Consider the following 13114-nt stretch of genomic DNA (forward strand, 5'->3'; position numbering starts at 1 on the left):
CTTTGTTTTGAAGTTTTAAGAAAGTTAAAATCATTTATTTGGAAGAAACACTAAAAAATTAAGAAAGGTAGAGCAAAGAATAGCTACCTTTTTTAAGAATGAAGAATAAATTGAAATTGTGTTCATAAAAGGTAAGTGCCCTATGCTTTCCCTAGAAAAAGGCTTGCAAACTATAATTTTTATGTATCTTTTTATACCCAGTTTTACTTTGCTTTGAAATTTGCTTATATTTAATTTTTCCTATATTATTGCTTTCTTGAATCATGGAATGGAGGATAATGTCTTCTATAGATGTCTCTTATAATTTAGGATCGTAAAACCAATGGCATATTTTTTTAAAGTATGATATTTATGTACCAGAAAAACTAAGAATTCATGTTAGGAAAAAGGATTATTTGATTCAACAACTTTCTCTTTAATTTGAACAGGTGAGATTCACTTCACTGGGATTAGGATCAGCACTGACCACCCTTGAAACTGGCTGTGTGGCCTTAGCAAACAGTTGTCAGAACATTTCCGGTGGGCTCTGGGGAACTGTGGTGAACATTCTTCTGGACCAGTCAGAATGTAGTATGGTGCGCCGGGAGGTATGTCTGTCTTTTCTCCTTTTTTCCGTAGAAATTCTATGTGATGGTATCCGTAAGTGATACTTGACTCCCGCTCAACATGGTGGACTGACCACTGACCATGATCTCTCCTGCCTGTGAAAACCCAAACAAAATGACAGTAGAGGATTTAAAAGGTATTCATGCACGGGAAAAACTGGAGTCCTTCCTTCCGATAAGATAAAATCAGAATATACTATATTTTAATGTGAACTTTTTTTATTATGCATTGACAAGTAGTTCACAGGAAAAATTACTTTTATATTATCTCAGCATTTATGGGTCTCTGATATTTATGAAGCTTTAGTATAGATAAGAGGCTGTCAAAATAACTCTTTGTAGTATTTATCATATAATATGAGAGGGAAAAATAAGCCCTATTTTAATTCTTTCTGAATAGCTTGTGGTTTTTTTATTGCTGCTTTTATTAAAGTAATGCTTCACTTAAATGGTTTTAAAACAATAATCAAATTGTACTTAGAGACTTATGAAGAAAAACAGCAGCTCCTGGGTCCACCATTAGCAGTCGCCAGTTCCAAGCTCAAAAGGCTAGTTTTGTTGCTATTTGCCTTCATGTTTTTAAGTAGTGATGTTTATATTTATGGCTGCTTCTTGATTTATCAACTTTAAAGCTTTTCCATCACTTCTAGTTATCATGGTTGGAAATGTCAGTTTCTTAGAATCCTCTTGTTAATCCTGTCATTCTCCCATTATGGTTATATCATCTTTCGTTAAGCAGACAATCAGTGCTCCTATTTGTATGATTATTTAATTTGATCATCTTCAGAATCTAGTCAGTCAAGTTGGACATTTGTGGTTTGTATTTCTAGTTAGCAAGTTTTTATTGAAAGGAGTCTGTATAAGAGAAGGGAGAAAGCGGGGCAGAGGGTGTGTGTGTGTGTGTGTGTGTGTGTGTGTAATCTGAAAGGGGATAGTAGAAACCTAAAATTATATTTCTTAAATGCTACCAGAATTGTCTATGTTATACAAATCATTTTTTAATAAAGCTGAATTCTGAAATAGGAAAAGATATATTTCCTGATGAAATAATTTCATATACTGTTAGGTCATTACCTAACAAGGTCATCACCTAACAAGAAATACAGTTTGACAATTCTCGTAATGACCTCTCAGCATTTGCAGTTGACCAGAGATATGTCTTTTGCTATTACATTACAATATATTGGTTATTTCAGAGATGACAACAAGATGGCAGTATTGACCTTTTTTTTTTGCATTTTCAGGCAGCATTTATTCTTCAGAATCTCCTTGTAATTCCAATGCCTACAGAAATTATAAAGGATTATACTTGGCAGGTGGGTGATTTTAAACAATTATCAACCTAGTAGATATTTCAAATTAATTGGTGATAAATTTTCTGTATAAGTAGTATATTTCATTATTGATGAAACTATATACAAGACAACAAGGGTCTCTTTAAGAGAATTTTAGAATGTAGAATTTTTTCTTATGCTGACCATACTTAAAAATTCTTCTCTGTAGTGTTCAAAATAATTTAAAACAAATAATATTAGTTAACATATGTTTACTATATTTTAGGCACCCTTCTAGAAATGTAAGACATAGTAACTTGTATAATTGTTTGAATTGTGAACTGCTACTATCCTCATTTTCTAAGCTTAGGAACTTTTGCATAAATCACACAGCTAGTCAATGGTACGCCTTTGCTTGGAGTCTAGGCAGTCTCTTACCCACTTCGCTATATCACTTCTCTAATTTAGTAATAATAAACAAATTTGTAGATAGTTAAATATGTGTTGATGTTAACATCTTTTTTTCCTTTTCTAGGTTAGTGCACAGTGCGGGTTATAGTTTATCTTGCTTTGGTTTCTGTTGGGTTAACTTTCTGTTTCATGTTCTGAATATCACGTCAGTAAATAGTTACCTAACATATTTATAGCTTACATTAAAAATTCTAGTTTCATGGGATACATGTACATGTTTGTTACATAAGTATATTGCGTAATGGTGGGGATTGGGGTTCTCATGTACTCATTACCCAAATATTGAACATTGTACCCAGTTAGGTAATTTATAACCTCAGCCACCTCCCCCACTCCCTCCTTGGGAGTCGCAGTGTCTGTTATTTCTATCTTTATGTCCATGTGTATTCATTGGTTAGCTCCCACTTATATGTGAGAACATGCAATATTTGATTTTCTATTTTTGAGTTAGTTCACTTAGGATAATGGCCTCCACCTCCATCCGTGTTGCTGCAGTTTTAGGTAATTTGGAAGATACAAAAGTACACTTATTGGGGAGATAAGATGTGCTGTTTCTGTCCTTTTACCTATCCTTACATTTTCACCTTATAGGGATATATTTATCATATTGCTACACCTCACTCCTCAGAATCCTGTATAAATCTAAGGTTTATTTTTAAGTTTTAATTAGACTATACCCTTAGAGGAGTTAGTGAAACAAGCTGAACTGTAGCAAGGTCAAGTTTCCTCACATGACCCGAAGCATGAATCCAGATGGTTGTGGAGTCCCAGGTAGCATTTAACTCTTGGAAGACTTACCTTTCCAAACTTTACAAACCCAGGGTAACCCTACCAGTCATTGTAAATCCCAGGCTTGTAATTTGCTCGTAATTTCTTTAACATTGCCTTCTGATAATGGCTGCTTATCTACTATCCATGTTGTAATAAAACCAAGAGACAAAACTGGAGGGAATATGCAGGATTAATAGTTATATTAATAGTGTGGTAGTTTTGGTACCTGTTATCTGGAGACTACATTTTAAAACATGTTGTTTTTGGCTCAAATACAAATCGTCTCTACTCCCATTGTTAAACTAGTGACGCATGTACATGGATATACTTGGTGATGTACTACCAATGAATTTTTAATTATTGAAATAAGTATAAAGGCAGAGTATATTAAAGTTACATTAAAGTTCCTGGGACATTATGTTATAATACAGAACCGTATGTAGCTGTTCATATTTTTCTCTTGGAAATTAAATAGTAAAGTTCCTGTTTGTTGCTGGTGGCATGCTTACTGCAGTTTGTTGGTTTTGTTATTCTCCAGTCTTCATCATGGAAATCATTTTCTACTAAAAAGTGGAAAATAGTGATTTAAGTTAGCTTTTGGAGTTTTGGCCTTGCTAAGTTGGCCAAAATAAAAAAAGTTGGAGAGCCACTGCTGTCCCAAACAATACTTGATTACAACTTTTGCTAGCCGTTTTTTTTTTTTTTTTCTTTTTTTTTTTTTTATTATTATACTTTAGGTTTTAGGGTACATGTGCACAATGTGCAGGTTTGTTACATATGTATCCATGTGCCGGTTTGTTACATATGTATCCATGTGCCATGTTGGTTTGCTGCACCCATTAACTCGTCATTTAGCATTAGGTATATCTCCTAATGCTGTCCCTCCCCCCTCCCCCAACCCCACAACAGTCCCCGGAGTGTGATGTTCCCCTTCCTGTGTCCATGAGTTCTCATTGTTCAATTTCCACCTATGAGTGAGAACATGCGGTGTTTGGTTTTTTGTCCTTGCGATAGTTTACTGAGAATGATTGTTTCCAGTTTCATCCATGTCCCTACAAAGGACATGAACTCATCATTTTTTATGGCTGCGTAGTATTCCATGGTGTATATGTGCCACATTTTCTTAATCCAGTCTATCGTTGTTGGACATTTGGGTTGGTTCCAAGTCTTTGCTATTGTGAATAGTGCCACAGTAAACATACGTGTGCATGTGTCTTTATAGCAGCATGATTTATAGTCCTTTGGGTATATACCCAGTAATGGGATGGCTGGGTCAAATGGTATTTCTAGTTCTAAGTCCCTGAGGAATCGCCACACTGACTTCCACAATGGTTGAACGAGTTTACAGTCCCACCAACAGTGTAAAACTGTTCCTATTTCTCCACATCCTCTCCAGCACCTGTTGTTTCCTGACTTTTTAATGATGGCCATTCTAACTGGTGTGAGATGGTATCTCATTGTCGTTTTGATTTGCATTTCTCTGATGGCCAGTGATGATGAGCATTTTTGCATGTGTTTTTTGGCAGCATAAATGTCTTCTTTTGAGAAGTGTCTGTTCATGTCCTTTGCCTACTTTTTGATGGGGTTGTTTGTTTTTTTCTTGTAAATTTGTTTGAGTTCATTGTAGATTCTGGATATTAGCCCCTTGTCAGATGAGTAGGTTGTGAAAATTTTCTCCCATTTTGTAGGTTGCCTGTTCACTCTGATGGTAGTTTCTTTTGCTGTGCAGAAGCTCTTTAGTTTAATTAGATCCCATTTGTCAATTTTGGCTTTTGTTGCCATTGCTTTTGGTGTTTTAGACATGAAATCCTTGCCCATGCCTATGTCCTTCTACCATCAGAGAATACTACAAACACCTCTACACAAATAAACTAGAAAATCTAGAAGAAATGGATAAATTCCTCGACAAATACACCCTCCCAAGACTAAACCAGGAAGAAGTTGAATCTCTGAATAGACCAATAACAGGCTCTGAAATTGTGGCAATAATCAATAGCTTACTCACCAAAAAGAGTCCAGGACCTGATGGATTCACAGCTGAATTCTACCAGAGGTACAAGGAGGAACTGGTACCATTCCTTCTGAAACTATTCCAATCAACAGAAAAAGAGGGAATCCTCCCTAACACATTTTATGAGGCCAGCGTCGTCCTGATACCAAGCCTGGCAGAGACACAACCAAAAAAGAGAATTTCAGACCAATATCCTTGATGAACATTGATGCAAAAATCCTCAATAAAATACTGGCAAACCGAATCCAGCAGCACATCAAAAAACGTATACACCATGATCAAGTGGGCTTCATCCCTGGGATGCAAGGCTGGTTCAACATACGCAAATCAATAAACGTAATCCATCATATAAACAGAACCAAAGACAAAAACCACATGATTATCTCAATAGATGCAGAAAAGGCCTTTGACAAAATGCAACAGCCCTTCATGCTAAAAACTCTCAATAAATTAGGTATTGATGGGACGTATCTCAAAATAATAAGAGCTATCTATGACAAACCCACAGCCAATGTCATACTGAATGGGCAAAAACTGGAAGCATTCCCTTTGAAAACTGGCACAAGACAAGGATGCCCTGTCTCACCACTCCTATTCCACATAGTGCTGGAAGTTCTGGCCAGGGCAATCAGGCAGGAGAAGGAAATAAAGGATATTCAATTAGGAAAAGAAGAAGTCAAATTGTCCCTGTTTGCAGATGACATGGTTGTATGTCTAGAAAACCCCATTGTCTCAGCCCAAAATCTCCTTAAGCTGATAAGCAACTTCAGCAAAGTCTCAGGATACAAAATCAATGTACAAAAATCACAAGCATTCTTGTACACCAATCACAGACAAACAGAGAACCAAATCATGAGTGAACTCCCATTCACAATTGCTTCAAAGAGAATAAAATACCTAGGAATCCAACTTACAAGGGATGTGAAGGACCTCTTCAAGGAGAACTACAAACCACTGCTCAATGAAATAAAAGAGGATACAAACAAATGGAAGAATATTCCATGCTCATGGGTTGGAAGAATCAGTATCGTGAAAATGGCCATACTGCCCAAGGTAATTTATAGATTCAGTGCCATCCCCATCAAGCTACCAATGACTTTCTTCACAGAATTGGAAAAAACTACTTTAAAGTTCATACGGAACCAAAAAGGAGCCCGCATCACCAAGTCAATCCTAAGCCAAAAGAACAAAGCTGGAGGCATCACGCTACCTGACTTCAAACTATACTACAAGGCTACAGTAACCAAAACAGCATGGTACTGGTACCACAACAGAGACACAGATCAATGGAACAGAACAGAGCCCTCAGAAATAATGCCACAGGTCTACAACTATCTGATCTTTGACAAACCTGACAAAAACAAGAAATGGGGAAAGGATTCCCTATTTAATAAATGGTGCTAGGAAAACTGGCTAGCCATATGTAGAAAGCTGAAACTGGATCCCTTCCTCACACCTTACACAAAAATTAATTCAAGATGGATTAAAGACTTACATGTTAGACCTAAAACTTTTGCTAGTCTTAAGAAAAATTAGAGAAATAAGGACAATCTTGTATGCTTTTTAATAAACTCAGGTTTTCTTCCTCTCTTTTCAGTTTTTTTTTGGTTATTTTTGTTTAAGTGTTCTTCCTTGGCAGTGAAAATAGTTAACCCAGTATATCTGTCATGCAATTTTAAGAAAGTTTAGTGGGGTCTGAAATTCCAAAGTAGAAACAGCTGCTGCAAGAAGGAAACAAGATGGTTGTCTCTGGGTGCAGCTAGTGGGGCACGTGGTCCTTCGCAACCATGAAAAAGGGGCCACATAGCCAGTATTTTAAAATTCAAACAGTCTGGTAGAATTATGAATAATAATCTTATTCAACAAAATGTTTCATTTACTTATTTTAGTGTACCTTTCATAGTATTTTGGAGGATATAGCATGAAACAGCATGTTTAGGAGCCTTGTTAAAATTTTATTTTGATTGAGGTAAATATTTGATTTTTTTTTTTAGCAAAGAGAATTGCTTCTATTGCTTTCCACTTTGTTTTCCTGCCTGCAGTCTAAATTAATGCCCGCTAGTGCTCTTGTTTCATAGGCTTTCTGAAGCATTCTCTTTATAATTACTACTCCTTTTCCTCTCTTTCCCCTGCACAGTAGCATAAATTCCTACTTCATGTCATGATCTAGAATTGTTGTACTTGTGAGTAGTAATAATACGCATATATAAATTATGAATAATATTATAGCCGAGTTTCCCTTTTATTGTTAGATGCCAGAAAGTAGAGCCCTTTTATCAATTATGACTTTTTCTGTATGTACTTAAAAAAAAAAAAAGATGGGGCTCACTGTGTTGTCCAGGCTGGCCTTAAATTCCTGGGCTCAAGCTATATGCTTGCCTCAGCCTCCTGAGTAGCTGGGACCGCAGGCACATTCTGCCACACCCAGCTTACCTTCTAAGCTTTATTCATGGTTGCACTTTTTTCATATCTCTGGCTTTTTTCTTTCTTTTATCCCTGGTATGCATTTACTATCATGTTACAATTTACTTTTCCTTGTAATGGGCCTTAAATCTTTTCTCGGACAAGATAAAAGTAAATAATGTAAAACAATTTGTTTTTTAAAGTGTTAAATAATTTTACCAACCACTGCAATTCCCATTTTAATCTTCCTTTTAAAGACACTAACATTTAATGTCTTACCACTAAATTAGGTTATTTTCCATATTTGCATTATTTCATGCCATTTAACTTAATCTTCCTATGTAGAATGTTTGTTTCTGACAGGGCTACATTTTTTGTATTTTTAAAAATGTTTCTCCCAACCCCTACCACAGAGAAAGTAACTGCTGCATCTCTCTTGACTGATTCATTAAAATGTGCAAAACATTCGAGTTATCCTTTTGGTCTTAATATCATAAGTAAATACAGTTAGAAATAAAGCCTTAATTTTCGTAGTGTAAGTCTCCTTTCATTTTTCTGTGGATGCAGAAGCATACTGGAAGTGGGGTGGTCACTAAGAGGAGGAGCAGATGAAGTATCTCGGCCTGTCTTCCCTTGGCATCCAGCACTCCTACCAGGGGCCTTGATACCAGGCCCCTGCTGGATATGAGAACCCAGTTCCTGCTGTGTCAGTCTTTGGTGTATCACAGCTCTTTTATATTCAGGACACTAACTTTTCAGAGGGATATTTATAAACATTGGTCTTGTTCTTGAGTCAAACTCAGCCTCATTCAAAGCTACATCCCAGCTGGGCATGGTGACTCATGCCTGTAATCCCAACACTTGGGGAGGCTGAGGTGAGAGGATCATTTGAGCCCAGGAGTTTGAGACTAGCCTGGGCAACATAGTGAGACCCCATCTCTAAAAAAAATTTTAAAAATTGGCCTGGAATGGTGGCATGCACCTGTAGTCCCTAGCTACTCAGGAGACTGAGGCAGGAGGATTGCTTGAGCCCAGGAGTTTGAGGCCACAGTAAGCTATGATTGTGTCACTGTGCTGCAGCCTGGGTGACAGAACAAAACTCTGTCTCTGAAAACAAAAACCCTGCATACTACATTCTCTGCCAAGGAGAGAAAACAGAGCCAATATTCAGTTGACGCAAAACTGTATTGTGGCTCCCAACTGTCCAGTGTTTTTCAGACCAGTTTCCCACAGTCTGACTAGGAGTTAAGACTCCTGAATGTGGATGGTTTCATAACTGGGTTTAGTTTGAAGACTAGTGTCGCAAATCCGTATCCCTGAAACTTTAACAACCAATTTTAGAGTTGATTATAACAAGAAATCTATTGATTAGAGATGGATTATTGATGTAACTTGTCTCAGTTCATTTCTGTAAACATTTGTTGAGTGTCTAAATATTGGAGATTCACAGATAATCCAATTTAGTATTCTTGGGCTTATGGCCTACAGGGGATGACATGTACCCGGGAAACATTGTTATAATCATGTTATGTATGATGATGGTAGCTTATGCATAATTTTAAAGTTCTTTCCACTCAAAAATGATCTCACATTTAAATGTAAAAGGTAATTTCATGCACTTAAATAACATAATGGGTTGTCAGTTTGTGATTTAAATAAACTTGTTCATGCTCTAGTTACTTTCCATGTTTGTGACAGGACTTTGAATTGGTACACAGACTTTTTAAACTTTATTTTGAAAAAAATTAGATTTATAGGAAATTTGTAGAAACAATACAATTTTTATATACTCTTCACCCAGATTCCCCAAATGTTATTTTACACATTTACTTCAGCTCTGTCTAGTGTCTTCTTTCTAAACTATTGGAGAGTTGTAGACATAATGCTTCTTTTCCTCTGAACACTTAAGTGTGGATTTCCTAAAAATAAAGATACCCTCTTACATAATCACAATAATAATTATCAAAATTAGGAGATTACTCAAGGTTTTTCAGTTGTCCCACTGCTGTTTTTAATAGAAAAAACAAAAGAAAAAAAATCCAATCCTGGATCCAAGATCCAGTTCAGGAATACACATTGCACATACTTGTCTTACATATATGCTTTCGTTCATCTGAAATAGTTTGAAAATTTTAAATATTTATGATCTTAACATTTTTGAAGAATGCAGGCTACTTATTTTTTGTAATATCCTTCAATTAGATTTGTCCTTTTCCCCAGGTTCATTTTTGGCAGAAAAACCATAGAAGTGATGGGTTCTCAGTGCATCATGTCAAGAGATATTATATTGCTCTTTCCCATTGTTGGTGATATTAACTTTGATTACTTAGTAAATATAGAATCTGCCTGTTTTGTCCTTTGTAAAGTTACAGTTTTTTCTTTTGGAAAGAGGTGCTCTGAGACTGTAAATATCTGTTTCTCATCAAACTTCCCTTCACTAGTTTTTTGTTTTGTTTTGTTTTACTTTTTTTTTTCTCATAGGTTATTGGGGAACAGGTGGTGTTTGATTACATGAGTAAGTTCTTTAGTGGTGATTTGTGAGATTTTGGTGTACCCATCACCTGAGCAGTATACACTGCACACAGTTTGTATCTTTTATCCCTCACCCCTTCCCACCCTTTTCCCTCAAGTCCCCAAAGTCCATTGTGTCATTCTTAAGCCCTTGCATCCTCATAGCATAGCTCCCACTTATGAGTGAGAATATATGATGTTTGGTTTTCCATTCCTGAGTTACTTCACTTAGAATAATAGTCTCCAATCTCATCCAGATCACTGCGAATACCATTAATTCATTCCTTTTTATGGCTGAGTAGTATTCCATCGTGTGTGTATCTCACACACACACACACACACCAGTTTATCCACTCATTGGTTGATGGGCATTTGAATTGGTTCTACATTTTTGCAATTGCAAATTGTGCTGCTATAAACATGTGTGTGCAAGTATCTTTTTTGTGTAATGACTTCTTTTCCTCTGGGTAGATACCCAGTAGTGGAATTGCCGAATCCCACTGGTAGTTCTACTTTTAGTTCTTTAAGAAATCTCCACACTGTTTTCCTAGTTTTAAATTCCATTCATGATTCTTATCTGAAACAGTTATTACAGAATTGTTGCCAAATGATTTTCTAATTCCATCATTTCTTTCTATGTTTATTACATGCTACCGTAAGGAAGAACTTTTTGTTCTTCCTTGCTTATTTAGTGATTCACTTATTTACACCAGCATGGATTGAAGATTCTTAAGTTTGTTTAATGGGCTATAATCTGTTTCTATCATTGTTTGTTTCAATGTTCAAATCATTCTAGCTTTGTCCAGGGGAAATTTCTTCATGATGGTTCTTGTGTCTTTATCAATATTTGAGCCATTTCCTTACTTCTGGTACAGCAAAGTGTTATAGAATATCCCAGCTCCATCCTGGAATCAGATATTTGCTCCAAGGGCTCTGATTTCTTTTCATGGAGAATGGTATTTAGAAACCAAGATCTGCGTTCTAGATGTATTCATTGTTCCTGGGGTGTCATTGCTTCTATGTCCTGTCAGTGAACAAAGCTAGTAATTGTCTGTGTATATGTTTTAAATAGTCAACTCATTTATAGTTATATATTATTTTGATATTTGATATGATTAATATGTATTATTTTTATCTTTTAATATGTTTGTTATGAAGCATCATGAGTATTTCCAGAAGACAATGAGTACTTGGTAAATTGATATCATTGTAATGATATTCATATTTTACATGTAGTTTCGGATTTCTAATGTATTTAGGGTCATTTTTTTTAGTCTTTGGATTATATTATAGCATTTTTGTTATATATGCCAATAATTCATTTTTCTCCTTGAAAATATTATATCTTCTTAAATGTTATTCTTTGCTTCTAGTACCTTTTCAATTATAGCTAATGGGTATATTAGCACTGACACTAGGAGTATAATATGCATTTTAAAATTAATACTCTGATTTGCATTCTTGATAAAGATGTTTTCAAATTAATTGGAGCTTGATATGACATAATTAATTTGCAGTTTTCTTTGTAAATGTATTTGTAATGGCATTCTGGTGATTTGAAGAGCTTTCTTACTTTCCTTCTCAGCTCTCTCTGGCAATTCAGCAGATGATCTGGCAGCCCCAGAACTCACCTGAGGGCAAGGCTAGTCACGATACAGATGTCTTGAGACAGAGCAATTAGACCTGATTGGGCTAATTTCCCCACTATGCTAAAAGATAACCCCATCAATTACTGATGGATGTATGGAGCAGAGCCTAGTGTGTGCATGAAAGACTTCATTGTTCTGGCCCTTGAACCACTAGTTATCTGTGAAAGCCTGAGCCTGGCCATCTTTTGTGCATATCCTGGGCTTGGCTCCATTATAATGCTCTCAATAAGTGTAGAGAATGGGGATTCAGGCTTAATGCTTAGTTAAATAAAAAATAAAATAATTTTTATGTAGTATGTGCATATTTCAGATTACTTGGCAGTTCAAAAATATTTTGAATGCACTAATTGAACTTTTTAGAAGAAATTTTTTTTCAAGTAATAAATACGTATGGTTAAAAAAGCTAACAGAGCTTATAGTGAAATTCACTATCCCTCTCCTTTCACTGAGACAGTTTTACCTCTGATTTAAATTCTTCAGGGAGTTACCACTGTATATCTAAATAGCATGTTTGCAATAATATATTTATTCGTATACTACTTTAGTACCTAAGGATTTAGCTCATGTACACAATTTCCTGCAGATACCACAGTATCTCATAGTACCATAGTGGTATTACTGCTCTTATTTCTCCACTGGTCACACTTGCTCTTCCTGGTTTTGTCACCCATGCATCATATCTTTTGACCCCAACCCATTTTGAGATGAATAAGACATGGCTGAGATGTACCTGTCCTTTCTTCAGTCTTTCCTCTTCCATTTCTAATACTCATCTTTAATAATTTTATTTTTACTTTTGCTTTGTGAGCATTGATTATGTTTACATTCTCATCTGCAGTCTCAATTTTATCTGTAGGTTGCTTCTAAAAGTTGAAAACTGTAACTCACTACAGAGACACTTAGTGGGCTGTGATTACACTTTCTGATCTCTGCTTCCAGGACCAACTCATCTAATACTCAGAGGAAAAGTTTTCTGGTATTTGTATGTATGTATACATGTATACGTGTGTGTGTATATATGTATATATAAAAATATAATTTAAAAATTCATTTAGGTGATTTATTTTCCCTTGAGGTTCCTGTTTGTTTTTTCTTATATTGTGGGTCCATATCATGTCTCATGTCTTAAGTTTTTCGAAGCTCTTACTCATCCTTTCTCTTCTGTTAGAATTTCTTTTCCTAGTCATAATTCTCAAAGTGATTGTACTGGTACCTAGTAACAAGTGCATGAGAGATAAATATCACAAGTTCTTGCATATTTGAAAATGTCTTTAAATTGCCCTGGATTGATAATGTGGTTAGTTACCATATGTTTGGTGAAAATTGTTCCTCCCAAGAATTTTGCTTCACTGTATTCTAGCATCCAGTGCTACTGATGAGAAGTTGAATTTTCATCTGACTCTTTTTACTTCTTTATGG

At 35.7% G+C, this 13114-nt stretch overlaps 1 protein-coding gene across 8 annotated transcripts in view; it reads left to right on the plus strand.

Annotated features, from left to right (window-relative positions):
* Nucleotides 1-13114, plus strand: part of RTTN (rotatin) — a 205391-nt gene that overhangs the window by 119067 nt on the left and 73210 nt on the right. For all 8 annotated transcript variants that reach the window (XR_010120163.1, XR_010120168.1, XM_055296715.2 and 5 more), the window contains 2 exons: nt 429-587; nt 1850-1921. Coding sequence is in view for 6 of the 8 variants with exons in the window: in XM_055296715.2 (XP_055152690.1) it covers nt 429-587; nt 1850-1921 (231 nt within the window). In the remaining 2 variants the exon portion in view is untranslated. The remainder of the gene's footprint in view (nt 1-428; nt 588-1849; nt 1922-13114) is intronic.

Source organism: Symphalangus syndactylus, chromosome 1 (assembly GCF_028878055.3).
Source record: "Symphalangus syndactylus isolate Jambi chromosome 1, NHGRI_mSymSyn1-v2.1_pri, whole genome shotgun sequence".
In the NCBI taxonomy this organism is placed as follows: Eukaryota; Metazoa; Chordata; class Mammalia; order Primates; family Hylobatidae; genus Symphalangus; species Symphalangus syndactylus.